Here is a 25,478-nt window from a genome sequence, read left to right as displayed (position 1 = left end):
TAGCTAGTAATATAGTCTGTTCCGTGTTAATACCTATATTATATAGTCTGTTCCGTGTTAATACCTATATTATTATTAGTAAGGTAAGTTAAATTACTGTAGTGTTGCGTTATAGAGGTGCACAGGGACCTCTCGACCACCCTGTAGTATACAAAGTTATATACATGATGGTGATATTTTTAGTTTAGGTGAGGTGAGGTCAGGCTAGGTGAGGTGAGGTGAAGTGAAGTAAAGTGAGGTGAAGGGAAGTTACGTGAGGTGAGGTGAGATGAAGTGAAGTGAGGTGAAGTTACGTGAGGTGAGGTTTGTGGGATGTTCGTAGAAGGAGAGTCTTAGCGACTGTTTCTTATTTTTTACTGGAGAAAATTGATTATTAAATTAAGGTGTGAGACAGGTGTGTACCTCCCACAGCTGGCTCAGTGATGGTACCTCCCACAGCTGGCTCAGTGATGGTACCTCCCACAGCTGGCTCAGTGATGGTACCTCCCACAGCTGGCTCAGTGATGGTACCTCCAACAGCTGGCTCAGTGATGGTACCTCCTTACATCTGGCTCAGTGATGGTGCCTCCCCACAGCTGGCTCATACAGTGATGGTACTCCTCCCACAGTTGCCTCAGTGATGCAGGCCTCCCACAGCTGGCTCAGTGGGATGGTACCTCCCACAGCTGCTCAGTGATGGTACTCCTCCCACAGCTACCAGTGATGGTACTCCCACAGCTGGCTCAGTGATGGCTCTCCTGCACAGCTGGCAGTGATGGTACCTCCCACATCTGGCTCAGTGATGGTGCGCCTCCCACAGCTGGCTCAGTGATGGTATACTCTCCCACTGCTGGCTCAGTGATGGTACTCTCCCACAGCTGGCTCAGTGATGGTACTCTCCCACAGCTGGCTCAGTGATGGTACTCTCCCACAGCTGGCTCAGTGATGGTACCTCCCACAGCTGGTTCAGTGATGGTACCTCCCACATCTGGCTCAGTGATGGTGCCTCCCACAGCTGGCTCAGTGATGGTACCTCCCACTGCTGGCTCACAGTGATGGTACCTCCACAGTTGGCTCAGTGATGGTACCTCCCAGCTGGCTCAGTGATGGTACCTCCCACAGCTGGTTTCAGGATGGTACCTCCCACAGCTGGCTCAGTGATGGTACCTCCCACAGCTACTCAGTGATGGTACTCTCACAGTTGGCTCAGTGATGGTACCTCCCACAGCTGGCTCAGTGATGGTACCTCCCACAGCTGGCTCCAGTGATGGTACCTCCCACAGCTGGCTCAGTGATGGGTACCTCCCACAGCTGGCTCAGTGGGATGGTACCTCCCACAGCTGGCTCAGTGGGATGGTACCTCCCACAGCTGGCTCCAGTGATGGTACCTCCCACAGCTGGCTCAGTGATGGTACCTCCCACAGCCAGCTTCAGTGATGGTACTCTCCCACAGCTGGCTCACAGTGATGGTACCTCCCACAGCTGGCTCAGTGATGGTACCTCCCACAGCTGGCTCAGTGATGGTACCTCCCACAGCTGGCTCAGTGATGGTACCTCCCACAGCTGGCTCAGTGATGGTACCTCTCACAGCTGGCTCAGTGATGGTACCTCCCACAGCTGGCTCAGTGATGGTACCTCCCACAGCTGGCTCAGTGATGGTACCTCTCACAGCTGGCTCAGTGATGGTACCTCCCACAGCTGGCTCAGTGATGGGCTGGCTCAGTGATGGTACCTCTCACAGCTGGCTCAGTGATGGTACCTCTCACAGCTGGCTCAGTGATGGTACCTCCCACAGCTGGCTCAGTGATGGTACCTCTCACAGCTGGCTCAGTGTTACAGGAGTGTGGTTGATGGCGGCTGTTGTAGTGGTGGTCGATACCTGTGCAACAAACATGAGTTTTGTTACCGATACAACAACAACAACTACTACTACTACTACTACGTGGCCTCCATCCTCCCCTTACTACTACTACTACTACTACAACAACTACTATAATTTAAACCACACTGCGTTATATTTTTCGTAGATATGTTTTGTTTATATTGTCGATTAATAGTAATGGTTTAAAGTGCAGTGATGGCAAGACTACTGTATGTATAGAAGCACCGGAGAGCGAGACGGTGTTATGAATTGTCTCTTATTAAACACATTTTTCTTTATTGTGTGGTGTATCGTTCACAGTTTAGTCCTTGACCTTTGATCTCTGGACTGACGACTTCCTCTGTCTTGGGTGGTGGTGACCGACTGAGGTTTTCACTGATAGGAAGCCAGATCGACTGTGACGTTATATAATTTAATGTAATGTTGCGAACTGTATCCTTAATTATGTTTCATTGATTTAAGATAAGGAGTGGTCTTAATTGTGGATCATGTAATTGAATTTGTGATTTCCTAGCAAGTTATTTATATGATGGAGTGTGCCAAACTACACTGTTTAGATTGTAAATAGAATAATGGTTAAGACAACGTAATTTGAACTATAAATTTGCATCAAGATATTATGAGGTGTTGTGAAATAAATAACTTTCCACTTAAAAGATTATTACTTGGAAGTATATATTGCTTATTTAATTGACATATGACGAAGAGCTTCCACATTCAGCAGCCATGAACCCAACTGTGAAATATAGTAGTAATCACAGAGGTCCAAGTTTTTACAAGATTTCATTGATTCTCCAGGAAGCTTTTATAAAAGATCAAGATGAATGCTGGGCAAGAGTGAGGAAGACCAGCGAGGAGTAATATTTTAACATTAAAGTAACTATTAAGATGGTTCATGTCTGTACCGCCGCTGGGGGAAACATGGAACTTGTGACATCGGAAGAAACTGACATTCTATAGACCGCTTTCCATACAAGTCACGTGTGGCGCTAACAACCATTTATCAAGGCGGGTTGTTTACATTTTTAATCACGTGACTGTAAGATCTCCTCCCCACCCCCCTCCCCTCCCAACCACCAAAGAATTATCAAGTAGAATTTAATATTGTGTAAGTGTTTGTGGTCTCGTGGTGTGTGTCTGACATGCATACCTCGTTACAGCCACTCTAACTGAACCAGACAAGACTGACATACACTCACACGATCCCCTCGGAGTGAGTAATAAATAGTGCCCAGAGGAAAACAAAAAATACCATCGCCATTGTGTTCCTTGATCGTATATACAGAAGAGGAACGTAGGCTTGTTGGTCAATCTTACGACATGAATAACAATCACTAATGAGAATTAAAATACAACAGACATAATACAACCCCTCAACACCCACACTTGCCTTAATACAACCGTGGGTAACAACTTAAATCCTTGACCTATTACACATACGACCTACGAGTGTTTAAACGGACCAACGCGGTGACGACAGATGAAGGACTAAAGAGAAGTGTAATTGAAATACGAAGATAATAGACAACACAAGTGGAGGATGAATGAAGTGGATAGAAGAGGTTTAAAGATGATCCAGGAGAAGTGAGAGGCAAAACACAATGGAGGAGAGAGGTGGGTGATGCAGAGAGATAAGTCAGAAGAGGATAAAGTGAGGTAAAAGCGTCGCTGGGATTTGAAATACGACGACAAGAATGTGGAAGAGAGACAAGGGAACTGGTGACCAGGAAGTGAAATATTCAGCCCTGAAGGCGACTGAAGGAAGAGGATGAGGAGGGCTGGAGGAGGAGGAAGAGTGGACTGGAGAAGGAGGGGGAGGAGGAGGAGGAGGTACTCTGCTGGGCATGACCTGAGGTGGACCTTGATCTGATTAATAAGAAAGATTGAGAAATATAAGAAAGTATAGCGAGAAAATATCAGAAAAATTGGAGAATAAAAGAGGAAATAAAAGCATGATATCCGAGAAGACCGGGCACCTCACTAACTGCACTGGGTAACTATTACCCCGAAACACAAGCCGCAGATCGATTGATATCCAGGTTCCCAATTACTGCCCATAGTTTCACTCACTCACACACACACACACACACACACACACACACATACACACATACACACATACACACATACAAAAGAAAGTACAGCAAATTTGAAGCAAACCAATTCACAAAATAACTTTACAACCTACGATTTGAAAAGTAAGTTGCAGAAACCCCCTCACCACTCCCCTCCCCCTCTTTTAAACCAGGAGAAGGGGGGTAAAGGGTGAGACGGAAGGGGGGAGGGGGGAGCAGAGACGCTTTACACAAGGAGCAACACGTTGGGTAAGTGCAGGGGGTGGTAGGAGAGACCCGAGGCACCATGTCAACTCCCCACAGTGACTGGAAAAGGCTGCTGGATCCTTACCATCTTCACCATTTATCTGGGACTTGGAAATACTTTTGGTACCTTTGGTATTTGAGGCACCGGGAGAGGGTGTAAATACCAGGAGAAGGGAGAAGAAGGAAAAGGAGAGAAGAGAGAAAAGGATGGGGTTGAAAGAGAGTGGGGAAGAAAAGGGAAGGCAGAGGAAAGAAGAAGAAAAAGGATGATGTAGAGGAAAAACGAAAGGAGAATAAAAGAAAATGCATAAGAAAGAGAAGAAAGAAAAGAGAAACTGGAAAGTAAAAATAAAGATAAACGGATTAGGAAGGAAAGGAAGAAAGTAAAAAGAGAAAGTTTAAAGACAGGATAACAGGATGAACTTAAGGACACATCAGGAAGCTGAATTTGTCTCCAGCGCCTCAGATTCAGGTCACCAGGGACTCAAACTTCCGGCAACAAGTTTAGAAGCGTAGCAGAAGTTTATACGCCGGGGTTTGTTTATCGACTATACATTAAATATCAATTATGGGACACTGGTGACTAACTTTGGTTGTCTTTCTTAATTTGTTTGTCCAAGAGATGTAAAAACTCATTAATGATTTATAAGATATGTTTGTGAATGAAAAAGCAGTGCGTGTAGGGATGGCTACATGGCACTAACGTATGACAGTAACGTGACATTGGTCGTAGGAGAACGTCCTGTGGTAAGTGGCTGGTTAGATGGACCCAAATCTCAGTAGATCTCGTCTACTTGGGGCCATTCTTAATGTCTAAATTACGCGTGTTTAGATTAGAACTGAGGTCCGATAGGACTGGGACCCATTTAACTTGAAGTCACAAGCAACTTGGCTGGAGTACCCAGCAGCAGACACCAACTCTCTAAAGTTAAGTCTTTTATCGACTTGGTCTAAACTCCGAGACACTTCTCTAATGCTTCTGAGATTTCGCACTTCAGTGTAATCCACGAGGCGACAGGACCAACACCGTCGACCCTCTCACACTAATTTAGAGTTTTAGACCGACACTACCTGCTGGACCCCCCCCCCTCATCTCCTCAAGCTTTTGTCTTCAATGATGCTTGAGATTTTGGAATATATATATATATATATATATATATATATATATATATATATATATATATATATATATATATATATATATATATATATATATATATATCATTATTACCGTGCTAATAATTCCTCATTAATATCCACATAACATTTGAACAGTAGAATTAATTTACACTCCCGCACTAATGAGCGGAGTCTGCTGTAATTAGGTTTGTTCTCACATGATGTACTGTAGGTCATAATAATGTTCCAGGATTTTATGATATCTAGCTGCGTTAGTCAGCTCCATGAAGGCCTTCCCTTACTGACTGACTCAGTCGTTGAGAGAACTATACCTTTAGTACTGAGTCACCGAGGTCTTACTCTGTCGTGTTCTGCCACCTGTCCATTAATGACAAAAACTGCACAGGTAAATGAGAGGTTTAATTAATGTTATATGTTTAATGAATAATGACAGACAGGTAAATAGAAAGTTGATAAAAGAGGGTGTAGGATGTGGAGAAATGTAGTAAATTTTAATAAACTTTTATACGAGAAAAGGAAAAAAAATGAGATACTTTAGAGATAAGGAGATAATAACAGAGACTAGGATGGATGAATGAAATTATAAACTGGGTCCTCAGAGAGATAGAAAACCTTAGAGGATTGGTTAAAACAGCCTGAGAACGTTTAGAGTGGAGGACTGTGGTCGCCAACCTTCAGATAATGGGATTGTACTTTGATGATTTACGAGTTTGTTAAAAGTGGAAGAGGCAGTGTGACGGTAGTGGAAGGGTAAATTGTGGTGGACAGGTAGAAGAGGAAATAGTGTAGTGTGGAAGGAGATAGTTATGGTGCACAGGTGGAAGGGAAGGTGATGGTGTAGTGAGGGAACGGAAGGTGATGGTGTAGAGATGGAAGGGAAGGTGATGGTGTAGGTGGAAGGGAAGGCGATGGTGTAGAGATGGAAGGGAAGGTGATGGTGTACTGATGGAAGGAAGGTGATGGTGTAGAGATGGAAGGGAAGGTGATGGTGTAGCGATGGAAGGAAGGTGATGGTGCACAGGTGGAAGGGAAGGTGATGGTGCGCAGGTGGAAGGGAAGGTGATGGTGCACAGGTGGAAGGGAAGGTGATGGTGCAGAGATGGAAGGGAAGGTGATGGTGCACAGGTGGAAGGGAAGGTGCACAGGTGGAAGGGAAGGTGATGGTGTGGAGATGGAAGGGAAGGCGATGGTGTAGAGATGGAAGCACAGGTGGAAGGGAAGGTGATGGTGTGGAGATGGAAGGGAAGGCGATGGTGTAGAGATGGAAGAGAGCAACTTTGGCCTGAAGGTTGAGGAGGAGGAGGAGGAGGAGGAGGAAGTCACCGGCGCTAACTGCTGCTGCCTCTTGCGCCACAAATCACTGTGAGTTATGGGTCATTCATCATCCAGCCGCCATAAGGCCACAAGAGACACAACCCTCAAAACTTTTCTATCTTAGGTCATATATCAATACTTATAGCCGAGGGTACCACACCTTTGCCCGGGTCCTGGAGTGGCAGCTTATGGCTTATGTCTGCTCTTGGTCAATCGTAAATACACATGTCGAAAAATTATAAGAAATTTTAGCTCTATGATGAAAACTGAAGCTAAGTACAGGCGGCCTTCCTCTTGTTGGGGGTCGGCATCTGAGGGACGGAACCCCCTCCTCTTTTCCCTTTTCCCCCTCTTTCCCCCCCCACCCCCTTCCTCCCTCTCCCCACCCCTCCACCCCAATTTAGAAGTTTTCAAAGATGATTCTGTTTGTGCAACGTGAGTACAGTACATTACAGAGATTTTGAAGTGTCTAAAAGTGATGTTTCTGGACAAAGTAGCATCGACTTCGGGGGGGGGGAGGGGGAGGGGAACATGGTGCATCCCCTCACACGCACTCTAGCCCCCCACCCGTAACAGTGTAGCCCTCAGCACCCGAGTAGCCCCAAGAAATATAGCCCTCAGCAACAGTGAAGCCTCTAACACTACTATAGGTTCTCAGAGCTTCGGAGTGTGGACCTCTGCTGGACTGTGTGGCTTCAGAAAACAGAGAGGTTGAAGCTTCAGTTGATATACCCGTAATGAAGAGACGATTGAAGCCGATGAGGAGAACGGATCCCAGCCGCTGTAACTATTAGATACATGAAGCTGCTGTAACTATTAGATACATGAAGCTGCTGTAACTATTAGATACATGAAGCTGCTGTAACTGATAGAAAGATATAAGATTGCTGTAACTATTAGATACATGAAGCTGCTGTAACTATTAGATACATGAAGCTGCTGTAACTGTATAGAGGTGTGATGCTGCTCTATGAGATACATGAAGCTGCTGTAACTATAGATACATGTGCTGTGTGTGTGTGGTGGTGTGTTAGCTCCATATATCATGTGTGTGTGTGTGTGTGTGGTATTTTTATTCTCCATATATCACGATAGCGTATAAGTCAAAAGGAATATGTCGATAATAATATTTATATGACACTTATTATATAACATTAAGTGAACCTCATGACAGAAGTGATATGTATCTAATATACTATATGAATAGCCGTGGCTGTCTGTCTGTCTGTCTGTCTGTCTGTCTGTCTGTTCTGGGCAGCCGAAACGGCACAATCGTTTTCATCAACCTTGGTGGAAAAATCGCAAAAAATTCGTAGAGTGGAACAAACCTGGTCCCATGTCGATGGTTTCTTTAGGAAGGCATTAATTAACCATTTTATTTACGATGGAAAACGATGCAAGTCTACCCTCATTCGCTGTATGCTAGCCAAGCACGAGCGTTCAAACTTTCACCGGGCACGAAGGGCCCGCGATCACTTGTTACCATCTATTAAAAACATTACTGAAGCGGCTGTGAGTAATAAATATATATAGACGGTGTAGCTGTTAATAAGCAGAAGTTAACACAGGCGAGCAGTGGTGTCAGCGTCCAGGTGGTGATGGTCCCTGGGTCAAATACAGCCATAGACAACCTGTTATTTTTTTGTTATTCTTTTCGTATGTTATTAACCACATAACAATACCTACAACTCCCTCACTCCTGTATAATATGTGTTGTAATATGTGAGATATATCGGTGTATGTATTGGTTGTGTGAGTGAGAGAGTGACGCGAAGACTTGTGTAAAACATAACAAGAAACAACTGCCTTCACCCGTGTCTTGGTGTGTCAATGTCTTCCTGGTGTGTGTGTGTGTGTGTGTGTGTGTGTGTGTGTGAAGCGTGATGTGTACGTAGGTGATTGAATGTATGTCTGTAGTCTTCATAATTCTGTGCCACATTACTTGTTATTCCTCACAGAGTGATAATAAATGATAAAAGACTCGACGTTACACTGAACATTTACCAACATATTTACACACAAGAGTTTCTCGTTATTTTGTCCACGTCTTCCTAGTTAAAGAATATCATCACTGTTTTATTCTGAACTTTTGTGTCGTCACCGTGCACTACATAAACAATCCTGGGTGGTCGTTATGGTTACGCTTATACCACGGCGTGGGTCTTGGCGGTGTCCTTGCAGCTGAGGTCAGGTTCACTCCACCAAACTTTCACTACCATCTCTGTCTATTATTAGCATGACTAAAAAAAAACAGTCATGCCTAAATCGTCAGCGGGTGTTTTCCGAATCTTCTAAAATTATTCATTAGTTTTATTTATTAGAATGCCGTAATAATGCATACTTGAGTCTTTGTGATACTGCAGGTCTGTGTGTGTTGACATACAAAATAACAGCTGATGCAACAATATGTTTCTCCTTCAGTCTTTATCTTGTTGATCAGCATCTCTGCACTACGAAGCTACGGAGTTACCCACCTCCGCGGGCTGTAGTGTTCGTTGCGTGACGAAAACTTCGATTTGTCGAATATTTACGCTGTCTTTCAGTTTAAGTATTAGTACTATAGACGCTACGAGTCGCGCAAATGGATGCAGTCCTAGCCAAGCCCCATACATCTGTTTGAGACATTTTATGTATGTATTTCAGTAACCACATATATTTTATACTGTGTTGTGTGAAAGAAACTCGTTAATATCAGGCCTAAAACATCTGAGCATTACTTAGATTTTTTTCATTTTGGAATTATCTTCTAACACATCTAGAAGGCCGCTCTATGTTACCTCGTGTGACGTCATCGGCGATCTACACACGTCGGACACATTATTTTACATATATTTTTTATTACATTTGAGAATGGTTTTTCTTTATCTTATTAACATATTAGTTCTTTCCTCTGCCATACTCTAGTAAGTCAATTTACCTTATACATTGTCTTTATTTTATTTGTTGTTGTTGTAGACGCTTTTGTTATCTCTCTGTACATCTCTTACTTCTTTTATTGGTATTCTTTACTTTTGTATAAATCTATTTGTTAATTATTGTATCTTTATTATTATTATTGTACTTCATCGTATCATTATTTTACAATTTGTGAGAGTTTGTATCCTAACAGTGTGTCATCTTCAGCAGGTATTGGTGTTTACGTGTCGAGGGTGGAACAGGGCGGACCAGCGTGGAGGGCGGGGCTCAGACCAGGTGACCTCATCCTTGCCGCCAACCAGACCAACTTTTCCACCGTCACCCACTCCGAGGCCATCGCGGTAAGTATTCCTGGGCACTGATTGGCTGCTTATGCGTCATCCTGGTCGCTCATTGGTTATTTCTGCTGGTAGGGGCTTGTTGAGTAATCTCTTGGCCGTTGATTGGCTATTTTTGTTTTTTCTGCTGGGCATCTCAGAGGCTGTTACTGGTCACTGATTTGCCATTTTTACCGCTGGATATTTCGGTGAATATATTTTTGTGCCGTTGATTGTCTGTTTTCCCTCTTGGACATTCCGTTGAATATATGTAGGCACCTCATTGGCTAATTCTAACCGTAGGATATTATGGGGATTGAAGTAGGACCCTGATTGGCTTGTTCTTCTGCCAGGCTATCTTGGTGAGTAATGCAAACCGCTGATTGGCTGCTGAGGTCGGAGGAGCGTAAGGGTAAGTAATCCTTGGCCGTGATTGGTCATTTGTTCTACTAGGTATTTGGTAGTCATCTTTACAGGCCGCTTCTAGGCTATTCAAATTTTCCCCACAGATAACAAAATTTTAGTTTGTGGCTTGTGTCTGGGGAGTGGTGGTTGGCTGCTGCCTCTGCTTGTGTAGTGCCATGTTCTTCCCGTACTCGTATTTTTGCTGTTATTGGTACATTTTTCCCAACACTGATGTTTATATTTTTTTCCACTTTTTTTTTTATTGGACACTCACTTGGTGTTATATCATCTACTATGTCCTTTTAACCATTATGTGCCTATGAAGAATCTTTTTATATATATATTCGTGTACTGAGGATGTGTTGGTGGCATGTTTAGACTGTGCAGGTGATGTAATGTACTGTTTGCATAGTTTGCGTATATACTCTAGCACTTTAATTCACTAGTGGTAAGTATAGCCTTTTATTAGCAACGTGTTCAGAAAGGTAAATTGAATTTTGTCACTCTCCACGAACGGATTTTACTAAGAAAATCTCGTATCGATGCACAAACACATATATACACTGATGAACCTGTTATAGTGTGTAATGCATGTGGTGTTGATCTTGTGTATTGTGACGAAGCACCAAGTGTAAAACTATCGCACCATAATTTTCTCAGATGTCACTATATCCGTGTTAGGTTCTTGGTATAATTGTTTGCCGTCGTGTTTACATCCTCAGCTGTGATCCCATGACTGTTGTTTATAGATGATGCTATTTGTGTTTCTGTTTCAGGTGACCAAAGCAACTAGATTATTTTGATGTGTATAGATTCCTCCATTGACTCTGAATTTGACATTGACACTAAATTAGACTTTGATTTTGACATTCACTTCATATGTCCACCTCTGTTATAGTCGTATCTTTTGGGTGTTTTTTTTTTATATGGGAAACTATCAATATCTTGTTCTTGTTTTAAGTTGATTCATAGACAACACCTTATTTTTATCATATTACGAAGTGAAAAATACAAAGGTTATTTCAGTGTTCATTTTATCCACAATAGAGAGACAATGGGTGAAATAAAGTTAAAGAACGACAACTTTTCCTCTTAATCATTACCAACATAAGTGTGAGGTAATAATGGAAGCACCTTTAAACGTGATATGTGAGAAAGATTATAATATTACGACCGTCAGCTCCACCATATAGCAGAAGGTCTCATAGAACTAATTTTATCGTGGATTATCTCGCTACGTTACCTCTGAATTGACGGAGAAAATGATTTTTATTAATCAAGTCACACCACCCCATTCCTTCCCCTCCCCTCTCTTCTCTTCCCCTTCCCTAGCTACGTATTCATTCTCCCAGATTCGCCACTCCTCGATATTTCATGATATTATTCCTTAGATGCTGAGTGCTCCCCCCGCCCCTCTCCCCCCTCAATCCAGGATATTAGTAGACGTGTGACAGTAGATGGCTTGGACTATAGAGGATAGAACAGCCAATATATGGGACACATTAAGGAGAACAAAGTGATCGTTTTGAGGGATATTGAGCGAGTTGATGGTAGATGTATCACCCAGAGTGTTATACAATTCTCAAAGGTTAGTACGATGGATAGCCTTTGTGAGTGATGGTGTAAGAGTGTACTTAATTGTTTGACTTAAGGTAAAAAAAACGCAAGATTAATAGTCAACAAAAAATCGTGGGAATTATTTTGATTAAGCATCGGGTAGGAGAGACCACCAACCTTGCGACGGTATTGCTGGGTGTAGCGGTGTTGGTTGAGTCACCCCTACGACCAGGCTGCCGGGTTGGTCACGTTTTCTCTGGTGCGATAGAGTGAAATTCTCTTTTTCTTCCGTTAGTTTCTTCATGAGTTAGTTTTCTTTGGTTGTGCTGGATACACTAAAGGATTTTCCAGGGGTTCTCAATGTCCTCATAACTTTTTATTCTTTTTGTGCATTAGTCTCTCCCTACCCATCTACCCCGAACAAAAGTGGAAGAGGAGGAGAGGTGATCGATAATACATGGTTACCTCCCAGTATACAATTATATAGATATATATTTTTCTTTTATAAAACTGTTGACGTTCTCTGTATTGACACATCAGGGGGACATATCAGGGTGGTCTTGTCTATAGCCACTTCCATGACAAACAGTTTTGATACATTTTAGTGCAGTATACGTAATAGTGGTGTCCGATATATTAAAAAAAAAGCAATCGTTAGCGTACACCGTATGGGAATGTTAATACGAATATCAGTAGGGTATACACTATTTATTCTTTAAAAATGTCATACAAGATACATAGACACTACAGGTATATAAACAATATAAAACTTACGTCTAATCATAGTATATTTCCATTGAGGATCTTTGCTCTGGCTGGCGGACTAACTACTAGGTATCGTACATTATTAATTATATAGCTCCCTGTACGGTCTATGCTCACTGTATACCTACATTGTCTAAATACATGCTGAATAAATCCTCTCTCTCTCTCTCTCTCTCTCTCTCTCTCTCTCTCTCTCTCTCTAGTAATAATTAATGACTACAGTTTTCCACATTTTTACCACATTTCTATACCCTCAATAATGAACCCTGTGGTGCAATAGTCACATTCCCCGTAATTGTGGTTTCCCTTCATACCATTAAGGGACATAATACTAAGTTCCAATTTCCGAAAGACATTATGTATTACGTTATACATGACAGATATTATCCTGTAAATAAGTGTAGCTTCTGTTTAACAGTTTAGGAGAAGCCATTGGGGAATCTCGTGGTGCAGGGCCAAGTGAGGTCAATTTTCCCTGTATACTGTAAACTTAAACAAGATCATATGAAGATTAGGCACCTCCAGTTTTCTTCATCTGAGGATTAAGCACCCTAACGCTACCTGGGGGTTAAGTTAGATTAGGTTAGGTTAGGTTGGTGTTAAGATGGTTAATGGTTAATCTTCAGGTGAAATAAGCCGTGGATGTGGGTAGGGTTAATCTTCATCCCATTCTTAACCCCATTCACTTTCCCCTGGTGGTGGAAGTGTTAGTTTGGTGGTACTCTACACTGTGTACATTATGTATATAAACACCGCAGTATTTACACTTTAATTATTTGACTTGATTTCCAAAGAGGAATTAAAACACTAATGGGGAAACACGTGGCTGTCCCTTGTACCAGCGGTGAGTGAGGGTCTCTAGGCGTTTCTGTTGAGTTATGTGACGTTTCGCTTTTGATGGACCTGATGTATTTTTATTTATTTTGTATATCTTTCATTGATTAAGATCCATGTAGGTGCTCAAGGATGTCGAGGGGCAAATAGAATCTAATCCTATATGACCTCGACTTAAAGTATTTGGACTGAGACCCATTAGGACAGAGTCGTTTCACCAGTCACCAACAGGGAATTAGAGGACGCAGTCACCTTTAAGTCGCTTCCTTTCACGACCAGAGTGACAGACACCAAGTTCACATGTTCGCTGGTCATTGTTGTGGCGCATCGGAAAAAAACAAAAATCAACGAGGGAGGGAAGAAGGGGGGGGGAGGGTGTGATCAATACAAGACAGATGATCCTCAAGTACATTGAAGTAATCATTAAATTATATAAAAGTTTAAGTTTATAGATTTGTTCACTACTGTTGGAGAATTTCATCTTGTGTTGGAAGGAGACACGCGGCTGCCACAAGGGGTAAGCAAGAGTCGTTCGTAACAGAAAATAAGAAAACTTTTGTAAGAATGAAATGTATTATTTAGTTGAACATTTGAAGGAGTTTTGTATTTGCCAACTTTTTACATCATGAGTCAACAAAATCTTCAACGTTCAAATATATAGGGTTTCTATTGTGTTAATATGTTGAAGATGTGAATTACACGAAAGCGCTTGGGAACTTCGTGTTTTCTTCTTTCCTTGTGGTTATCAGCATATATATAAATCTTAATCTTCAGAAAAGCTTGGGTACGATGACTATGAGCGTTTTGTGTGTGTGTGAGTGAAAATCTTTTACATGTTGCTTGGCCACCAGTATGTTTACATGGAACTGTTATGTTTTTTGTGTGGGTGTGACAGCAGAGCGAGAAGTCAGCATTGTGGCCACCCACAGGCAGACTTACACCTGAATAGTTGGATGAGCCAACCAGTGTTTTTATTTCCACTCCACATGAAGCTTGGCTAGATGAAGCAGTTTGTGAAGAAATTGGTTAACGATGGTGACTGTTTTAATACTCCCAGTTCTCACTGATGAGGAAGTTAAAAACGATGTCTCTGTGGGACCTCAGATCAGAAAGTTAACATTGGATGATTAGTCTGGCGGAACGATGAACCAAGCTGAAAAAGAACCTTAGTTTGGCTTCAGAAATGTTATTCAGAGTTACTTGGGGAAAAAAATTATCCAAATTTCAAAAGGTTGTTGAAAACTTGCCGAATAAATTTAAAAAGTTGGGCTGCAACGTGAGCTTAAAGGTTCACATCTTGCAATCCCATTTTGAGAACTTTCCCGAAAATCTTGGTAGTGTGTGTGAGCGAAGAACAAGGAGAAAGATTTAACCAGGACATGAAGACAATGGGGAAGATATACCAAGGGAAGAGGAATGTCAACATGTCTCTGCTCACCGAAGAGAGAAACTCCGGTGAAATGCACGACAAAAAAGTAACAAAAAGAGAAGATTTAGTCGCATATAATTAAGAAGAGTGTTTTACTGAATACTTGTACCAGATTTATTATTTCATTCAACATAGATTATTTGGAATAGACAATTGGCCAGCGTCTGAATCGTTTAAACTCCAAATACTTTATTATACTTACTGTTACCAAGCACCAAGGAATGCTCTTTTACGTTTAAATTTGTGGAAAATCATGACGTGATGGAAAAAAGTGGATGTGAATTCTGTAATCACTATAGCAGAATTATATAGAGTGATATATTGAAGTAAAAAAACAGGATTTTTATTTTTGATGTGCATACCAATGTAACGAGAGAGGCGAATTGATTACCTGTTGTACATATTGGAAGAGGCGGTACAATGTATTATTATTATTATTATTATTATTATTATTATTATTATTATTATTATTATTATTATTATTATTATTCGAATCACAAGGACTTACTAATGAGACAAACAACATAGACCAAATTGTACCTTATACACCCACACGTATCTGCTAAACGAAATCGACCTTAACTAAGTTGTTGCTGAACTAGATGTACTCAAGAGAGGTGACAACTTACGTCAAGAAGTACCATTTTAAAATTATGACCTACGATTTGACCTTTTGACCTTCCAGACCCTAGAAGCTGTAAGAGTTGACCTGACTCATGGTGAATATGTATATGTATTACGTATGAACACTGGACCTTTATCTGAGTTACACTGTGTATGTATTTATGTAATTAAGAACACTCCGTTACATAGATGCAGCCAGCAGTTTTCCCTCACACCCCAACACTACCATAACCCAAGGACACCTTTAACTTATTTGCATGTTATGAGATTAGAAAGATAAGATAATTAAATTGCGATTTTATTCACTTGCTTGCACCCTAAAAAAATTATATATAGTCGAATATTAAATGGCGGCCTGGGAGAGGATTTTAGTTTGCTATTGACTTTGAAACATTTGCATAAAGTGAGAATAGTGTCCTGGGTGTAGAGAGACCGGCTGGGAGTTATAGGGGGGAGTGAATGGAATTGAAATGGAAATTACATTACGCAGAAATTTACATAGAATTTAATTTTTTTCTAGTAATATAGAGAAGCAGGAGATGAAACAGCATGAGTCTCTTGGATATAATATTTTTAGGGATAGATTAATGTTTAGGTTTTGTGTTTGGTTATTGTTCGCTTTAATTTCCTTGAGGTGATTTTAGGAACCTTTTTTTAGGACCGAGTTAATTATATTCAGGGCTATTATTCTTGGTTGTTCAATTCTAATGGGATTTATGCTCAAAGCAACTCAGAGTTAAGGCTATCTAGCAACACTCAGAGCTTCTCATTGCTGACCAGGGCTACTCAGGGCTACTCAGGGCTATTCTCGAGTCGTGTTGGATCATTCGTCATAACACCCGGAGTGGATTGAGTGATGAATACATTAATCAAGTTTAAACACTGTAAATCTTCCTGTTCTTGAGTTATGGCTCTAACTTATATAGTGAATAAATACATGTATACAACACTGACCTAAACGACCTGACACGACCTCACATGACCTCACAGCGACCTCGCAATAACAGCGAGTGAACAGCAGCTATGAGACCCGTGGTGATGAAACGATACTTACGACTCATATCTGGAAAGTCTAATTAACTGAAGTTCTTACCTGTGTGACACCCTCCTCCTCCTCCTCCTCCTCCTCCTCCTCCTCCTCTCTAAAACATCTTCATTGAGGAGGTCAACTAATGAGAAGTCACACGGTGGTTGAGAGAGAGAGAGAGAGAGAGAGAGAGCGAGCCTTTAACGTGGTTCATTTCCTCTTGGTAATAATTAATTAATTGACTTCTGAGAACTTTTCCCTTCATTTTTCTTTCCTTCCTCCTCGTCCTCCTCCCTTCTCTTCTCTTTCATCCCATTCCCTTCCCTTCCATACCTTCCCTTCCCTTCCCTACCTATCCCATCCCTTTATTCTTCATTCTTTCCTCTCCCCATTTATTTCTCCTCCCCCTCCCCTCTCCTTCTCGCCCATCCTCTACTCTTGCCCTTCCCCTTTCACCCTTCCCTTTCTCACCCTTCCCCTTTCTTCACCCTTCCCCTTTCCCACCCTTCCCCTTTCCCACCCTTCCCCTTTCCCACCCTTCCCTTTAAAATTTCCTGTTAATCCTAGATCGAATTAAATGCCATGAAAACATACCGTGATATAGACAGGCAGGTAGACAGATAGACAGACCGACATACAGGCAGACACACAGACAGACAGACAGACAGGCCGACAGACAGACAGATAAACAGACAGGAATACAGAGACGGATAGAAATAGGATAAATAAACTAATAAAATACACATATAATAAATTAACAGTTTGAGAAGAAGGAATAAGGGAAAAGAATAGGAGAGAATAGAAGGGGAATGAGGAAGAGGAGATAAATATGTAAAAGGGATGGGAAGGAGAGAAAAAGGATTTACGATGGAAGGGAGACAAAGAGAAGAGTAAACAAGAATGGAGGAGAGGAGGCGAGGAGAGGGAAATAAGGTAAGAGGAAAAAAGGCGGTAAAGTAAGGGAAGAGGAATAAAAAGATGGAAAGGAAGGAAGGAATGGTAAGAAAAGATAAGAGAGAGAAAAGAAGAGTCAAAAGTGTTGAGAGAGACCAGGATGTCCTATAGTTGGTGTGTCTTACAACCATATTGATTTGTGAGGTAATGAAGGGGAAACCTTTTACTCTTTTGTGTGTGTGTGTGTGTGTGTGTGTGTGTGTGTGTCTGTGTCTTCCTCCGACATACTTTTTCAATCAGCATTTCTAGTCCTTCATCTTGCTATGGTTATCCTATAGGACACCAAGTCACAGGGGGTGGTCTGTTAATTAGGCACCACATCCTGTTAGACCTCATCCTAACTTGTCCATACCATTAGATTGAAACCTTATTAGACTAGCTGCCCAATTCTTAACTATAGGGCCTAATAGAACCTGGATTACACTACGGCTGGGGCCTATTTAATTAATTATATCAATGCTACAGGAAAAAATTGTGTGTTCTTTGAGATAATTTCATACAAGTCACGTGTACATATAAGTCACGTGTGTGTATTTTTAACAAGATCCTTCATACCTGGAAAAATAATAAGATCTTGTACACCTGAAGATGGTTGACAGGTGAGTCTTAACAAGGTCGTGTGTTGTTACAGGTGCTTGTGTCGAGAGCAAACATTGGAATCACAGACAAGTTGCACTATAAATTCGCCTTTGTGTACACCTCAGTCTCAAAACTAATTAAACTTTGACTCTGCTTCCAAGGTAATCCGCCGCAGACACTAACAGCGCGCGCGACACTTAAGGAACTACCTGGGTTATCTTAATTAAACATCCCTCCCCCCTCCCTCCCCTAACACACCTGGGGTCTTACCGGTGGGTTGGTACAGTAATGAACGGCCACCAGGGATTACACTCTATTGGGATGATCCTCCTTCTCTTCTTCCTATTCCTGCTCCTCTTCTTCATGTTCTAATTCCTCCTCGTTCTTTTCCTATTTCTCTTCCTATTCCTCTTCTTTTTCCTCTTCCACCTCCTCTTCTATTCCTCCTCCTCCTTCGATTCCTCTACGTCAACTTCCCCCGCCTTCATTTTTCGCGTTTGCCATATCAATTCACGCCCCCACTCACGTGTGTGTGTGTGTGTGTGTGTGTGTGTGCCACTGGACAAAGACACACCTGGACACTATTCCTCCCTCTCCTGGACTGACCTACACCAAGACTAAGTTACGTGAGCACAAAACCTTCATCCTGGTAATTACACGAAAACTGCGGGACAAAACTCACAACAGAAGTAAAGTGTATTCATGTAAAGAAAATATTAGGTATGACTTTTTTTTTAGGACACTGTTGTTTATTTTTATTTTTTTTATCATTTTTAATTGTTGATGTTTTATATTATTATTATTATTATTATTATTATTATTATTATTATTATCTAGTTTGACATTAAGTAATTAAAACTCCATCTAAAAATACTGAGGTTGTTGGTGATGATGGTAGTTGTGGTGACGAATGTGGCACTGATGGTGATGGTAGTGGTAAAAAACTCACAACTACACCTGCGCATCATTAACGAACACCTAATGGTTTTGTGTGGCACTCCCTGGCACCCTCACCTGCCTCCTTGAACCTTACGTCTCCTGCCTGTTACAGCTGTTGTGATCGAGGGATGTCACCTCTCTCTCTCTCTCTCTCTCTCTCTCTCTCTCTCTCTCTCTCTCTCTCTCTACCGTGGCTGGACTAAATATTCGTTACCTGGTGAAATACATTGTTTCTTATTTTTTGTGATATGAAATAAATATATTTTTCACGAAATAAATGGGAATAACCTTATAAATGCCTAAAATTGTCAATACATATATCAAACCTGAAGTAGTGTAGAGGTGTCGGATACAAGTATATAATATTATAGGCTACAAAATAAGTAGAACCGGTTCACTGCTTGGTTTTTATCCGGTCACGCTTGTTTTTTTATCCGGCAATGCTTGTTTATTTTCACTGTAGCTACGATGTGAAGCTACAGTAAAGGGTCTCGATGATAATAAGTTTGTGAACGTTTGTTTTACATTATCGATAGTTGGATCAATTTGGATTACTATAGATTGTGGTGGCGGTGTGGTGGTGTGGGTGTACAGTATACTGGGTGGTGTGGGTGTATACTGGGTGGTGTGGGTGTGGCGGGGTGGATGTATTAGCACACTAGTATTATATAAAATTCACCCCAATTTACACACATAAAAATAAACTTACCTGCACTGTATACCTGGTGAACATAGCTTTTATTATTTAATTTTAAGTAAAAGTTTTCCAAGTGCACTCGGACCGGTTAATCCAGTTCAGCCAATAGTGTGTGTGTGTTGTGTGTGGTTAGGTATAAGTCTTTGTTTTAGTTGTCACTTAGCATGTTGAGTGTGTGTGTGTGTGTGTGTGTGTGTACTGCTGTCGCCATCGTTATACTGCACTGCCAAACGTAAGATACAATACAGTAACACATTGCCAGGCGCTTGGTGATCTACACACACACACACACACACGCAGCTGTTATGGCGTGGGCACTAAAACCCAAATTCAAGTGAGCTGTAAAGACGAGGAAGGTACTTACACAGTTATACTCCATGTCTCGTTCAGGAAAGATATACGAGATTTTAATACAAGTACGGGCACTGTTGACGCTGGCACTACCTCATGGCTGTAAATCACGCAGTGCTTAGTAACCCTCTCGCGCGCCCGTCCAATAGTTTCGACAAGACAGCATTCTTCAAGAGTGTACTTACGGGGATAAATAAAAGTGGAGGGTCTTAGCTGGCCATGTAAACACTCTTTTTAGCTGGCCGTGTATACAATATCTTAGTTGGCCATGTATACACTGTCTTAGATGATTATGTATACACTATCTTTGCTCGCCCTAGACACACACTCTTAGCTGGGCATATACACACATTCGCCCAGGTGGAGGTAGACGTCGACCTCCTGAGCTCTGAAGAAAAACAAAAGTTGATCAGGAGAAATGAGAAAATATGGGACAGGAGGTAAACAAGGTGATTGAATACTGTGGCTCATTAGTTGAGTATTGACCTTTGGTTGTTGCTTCTGGCCAGAGAGATACGGGGGTCAGAGGACTCGCTAATCACTGCACCGGGGAGCTGACGAAGACCTAACCTAACCTAACCTCTCTCTCTTCTCTTTCTTCTTCCATCTTTCCCTCTCTCGCATCTTTTTCACCCCCCCCCTTCCTTCTACCTCCTCCCCTCACCATCCTGCTCTCTCTCTCTCTCTCTCTCTCTCTCTCTTCTCTCTTCTTATCGGCACCTCGAACTCCTCCTTAACTTTGTATTCGCCCCTGTACGTGGCTCGCCTTGCATAACGACATTGTCAAGTCCCTCAAGCTGCCCTTTACCTCCCACTTGTACCGACATAATTAGCACTTAAGACAACTTTTATGCTCATAGGAATAGTCGCTAACATGCGGCTGATCTGTTTCACTTGTAAAAAAAAACAAAATAAAAATCAGGAAGTTTTCGGATTGTGGTGTGGGTGGGTGGATGTGTAGGGGGGTAGAGCACTTGTGTTCTCGTTCACTTGTCTGTCTATCTATCCACCTCTCTCTCTCTCTCTCTCTCTCTCTCTCTCTCTCTCTCTCTCTCTTAACGACCCTTAACACTGGCTGCTGGTACCTAATGCGTGTTACCTGGTGGTGGTGATGACGATGATGGTGGTGATGATGATGATGATAGCTAATGGTTGGATAATGATGATGATAGTGATGATTAATGATGATGATGATGGAGATAGTGATGATATTGAAAATGGTGATAATGATACCGATGATGATTATGATGGTCATAATGAGGGTGGTGGTGATGAAAGTGGTGGTGATGAAAGTGGTGGTGATGATGTTGGTGATGATGTTGGTGATGATGATGATGATGATGATAGTAATATATGGTGTGAATAAGGACAATAGTTATAGCGGGTATTGATGACACTCTGGAATTTCAAAGGTCAATTAAATGTGTGTGGGTGTGCGTGTGTGTGTGTGTGTGTATATGTGTGGGTGTGGGTGTGTGCGTGTGTGTGGGGGGGATTTATGGGTGTGTGGGCGAGGCAATGTTACTAAACTACGACAACCATTGATAAAATTGTGGTGGAGAGAGAGAGAGAGAGAGAGAGAGAGAGAGAGAGTTGGTCAGTCCTTTAATAGATGCTGCTACTCTCCATGGAAAGAATATGTCAATTATACCGTGGGAACTCGTAATACTTTATATAAATGAGCTATTACAATTTTTATGGCTCTACATTAAATCTGACGACATAAATTTATACTCTCCTCGTAACTGGCTCTCCTCGCTTCTTTCATGGGCTATAAAAGGTTGGTTCTCTGGGATCTTGTCATTCGTAGCCTGCAAGAGAGTACGTGTGAGCTAGAAAATTACCGTAAGACAGGTTTGAGCTCTCTCTCTCTCTCTCTCTCTCTCTCTCTCTCTCTCTCTCTCTCTCGATCATTCTTCCCCCGTTCTACCAAACCAGAATCTTTCATCACACCTTTTTACCACCACCATCCTTCCTTCTCTCCCCCTCCATCCCGTTCCTCCTCAATATCTACCCCTATTATGTAAACATCACCCCTCAACATCACTCTCCCTTTTTTCCCCATTCCATACTATCTCCCCGCGTCTGTGGATACGAAACCTCTCCCCTCCCCTCCCCTCCCCTCCCCTCCCCTCCATCCATACATAGGGGTGGAGGGGAGGGGAAATAAACACGCCGGCTGGTCTCTGATAGCTTGTGTTGTACCATTTCTATCTCCGTGTTTGTTTTGTCGAGTTATTGGGTTGAGTTTGGTAGATATGGCTGTTTTATGGTTGAGTTCGGTAGATATGGCTGTTGTTTTCTGGTTGAGCTTGGTAGGTATGGTTGCTGTTTTCCGGTTGAGTTTGGTAAGTATGGCTGTTGTTTTCTGGTTGAGCTTGGTAGGTATGGTTGCTGTTTTCCGGTTGAGTTTGGTAAGTATGGTTGCTGCTTTATGGTTGAGTTTGGTAGGTATGGCTGTTTTATGGTTGGTGTTTGAAAGGCATGGTTGCTGTTTTCTGGTTAAGTTTGGTAAGTATGGCTGCTGTTTTTTGGTTGAATTTGGTAATTATTTCATACGATAATGAAGCTTAATAAACAAATAGGTTGACAAGTAGTGCACCAAACTTCCTTGGCATTTCAGCTTTAAGACTGACTAATAATGTGACAAATACACTGTAGCGTTATAAGCCAGCATTATATTTTAACTTGTGACAATTTTATCGCATAATGTATATAGAGAATCTTAATCCTACGCCATATTCTACCGCTTATTACTTATTACCTAATTTATTTACCTATCTAATATACCTATCCCTCCCCCACCCCTCCCCCGAGTTGAGGTGACCATACCGTAATGCTGTTCCAAGCTTTAGTTACACATTTTACACCTGTCGTCTTACGTAAAAAGTAATTTCATTAGTGTTGCTGGGATTTAGGTAATGGTCAGTATTGCTATTGCCAGTAGGATAATTTTTGAAGTTCGTGTATTCTTATATTTAGTGTCCGGGGCGCACAGTGGTCCTAAACCTAGAAATCCCCGGACAAAATTCGACGGATATTTAAACACGATCTCAAATCCGTTCAGCTTTGTGTATACAGTCGTCATTGTCATAAATATAATGTCAAAATACGGTATATAAAAGACACACTTTGTTGACAGTATTTAGTTTGTTACATAAACGTGATATATGTACGAATTTTCTTACGGCTAACTTATTGATAATTAAAAATAATGATATACATTACTACGTTCTTTTGTACACACACACACACACACACACACACACACACACACACACACACACACACACACACACGCACACACACATTAAGATTCATAACTTATGCTCACTTACTTACAAACAACACATAATACACATTCACATTCACACTCACATTCACACTATACTTAAAGTATTATATACAATATGCAGGTTGACTTCATTTATCTTCAGGAAGATTCATGGACACATTAGGCTCCCTCAAGAGTGCTAGCACCTCCGTTGTCGATGGTGCTGCCGTAGGGTCAGACGTCGCTAAAAGTCAATTCATTAAGTCTTTATTGGTTCTTTGCCTTAATATTTTGTTGTGTGGCCTTGTCTCGCCTTATAGTTTACCTTCGAACATTTTCTATGATGTTATGATGTTCATTTAAGAGGCTATTATACTTTCTCCATAGATTGAAGCGGGTAGTCGGGTGATTTTCCTTCTCTACAAAAAACAACAACAACAACAACACGTTTTAGTTGCCTTTTCCAGGTTCAGATTATGAACCTACCTTATAATGATTCAGGAATAAGAATGACAGCTGGAGTGATATCAACACACGGGGCAAAAGACGCAATATTCAAACCGGACAAGTCAGTAGCAATACTGATTTATATTTTCAACATCCATTATTATCCGATTAGGGACATTTTGGGATCTACACTTTACTGAATTATTATTTATGTATATTCCACTACGCAATGGTATGCATTTCGTAATGGAATTCGTGGGAATTCATAGTTAACGTTATGCATTTGCAACATACAACGAATATGCAACATATGCCATTTAATGCATTTTTTGTATCCGACATGCAATACCCGATATAAAATAATATATACAAGATATTTTAAGTATTACCAGAGTTATCCAGAACCCAAAACACGCACTGGCAGTTTCAGTGTAATTACTTAAATACTCTAAACTGAAAACTACGCATCACATCCATTTTTTTGCTGTGGTGTTAAGAACCCACAAACCTGTTTATCTTAACAATTAGTTTTTAGTAAATTTGCACATTTTGGGTTTTGGCTAGACTTTCTGGGTTTGGGGCTACTGTGGGGCGGGGCGGGGCGGGGGGGGGAGGTGATCGTGACAAGTTGGAGGACACAGCTGAGATGGTTCACCCTTTGGTCACCTTGTCCTTCACCCTTTGTTGGGTTGTAATCTGTCTTGGGTGTCGTCCTAATTCAGCAATATCTCAGAGGCAGCTCCGTTATAATCGATGTTATATGTCTTCATTAGCCAGAGTTATGGCTTGGGTGCGGCGTGGACTTGGGTGCGGCACTAACTTGGGTGCGGCGTGGACTTGGGTGCGGCACGAACTTGAGTGCGGCGTGGACTTGGGGGCGGCGCGGCAGATAGAGGTTCACCTTCGACTTTGTTGTGTAATGAGTTAAGAGCAACAAACTTCACCCAGCGACCAATGGTGGCGTTAATATAGGTCGTGTTGCAGTGTGTGTGGGGGGGTGTGGCTAGGTGAGGTTAGGTTGTGGCTAGGTTAGGTTGGGGCTTATTAGAACTAAAGTTTATTGATTTTGTCACCATTGTCATGTGGTGGTGGTGGTGGTAGTGATAGTTGTTATGGTGGTAGTGGGTGGTAATGGTGATAGAAGTGGTGGTGATGGTGATAGAGGTGGTGGTGATGGTGATAGAGGTGGTGGTGCGGCCCCAGGTGGATGAGGCATGGGTGTTAGTTACTCAGTGTGTGGGAGAGAGAAAAGTTAGTGGTGGCGGTGGCTCTGGCAGGTCCTCTCATTGACTTACAGTAGCTGATCCTCTCTCTCTCTCTCTCTCTCTCTCTCTCTCTCTCTCTCTCTCTCTCTCTCTCTCTCTCTCTCTCTCTCTCTCTCTCTCTCTATTCTTCTCTATTTCCTCTTCTCTTCCATCTTAATCCCCCCTGTTAACTCTTCCTCTCTTGTCTCTCCCTTCTTTTTCCTTCTCCCTTGAGTATGATGATATTTTACTCATGAACTCAGCTATCGTACTCAAGGGGGTAAACCATCGTACTCAAGGGGGTAAACCATCGTACTCAGGGAGTAAACCATCGTACTCAAGGGTAAACCATCGTACTCAAGGGGGTAAACCATCGTACTCAAGGGTAAACCATCTCGTACTCAAGGGGGTAAACCATCGTACTCAAGGGGGTAAACCATCGTACTCAAGGGGGTAAACCATCGTACTCAAGGGGTTTTAAGT

The 25,478-nt window shown here is 41.9% G+C and overlaps 1 protein-coding gene across 1 annotated transcript in view; it reads left to right on the top strand.

Moving 5' to 3' along the window:
• Window positions 1-25,478, top strand: part of LOC121864543 (formin-like protein 5) — a 146,546-nt gene that overhangs the window by 24,694 nt on the left and 96,374 nt on the right. Inside the window, exons 3-4 of the mRNA XM_042363614.1 lie at window positions 9,760-9,893; window positions 15,545-15,578. Coding sequence (XP_042219548.1) covers window positions 9,760-9,893; window positions 15,545-15,578 — 168 coding nt within the window. The remainder of the gene's footprint in view (window positions 1-9,759; window positions 9,894-15,544; window positions 15,579-25,478) is intronic.

Source organism: Homarus americanus, unplaced genomic scaffold (genome assembly GCF_018991925.1).
Source record: "Homarus americanus isolate GMGI-L3 unplaced genomic scaffold, GMGI_Hamer_2.0 scaffold21294, whole genome shotgun sequence".
NCBI classification, from domain to species: domain Eukaryota; kingdom Metazoa; phylum Arthropoda; class Malacostraca; order Decapoda; family Nephropidae; genus Homarus; species Homarus americanus.
Note: the sequence above shows the minus strand (reverse complement) of the source record. Positions and strands in the feature narration are given on the sequence as shown.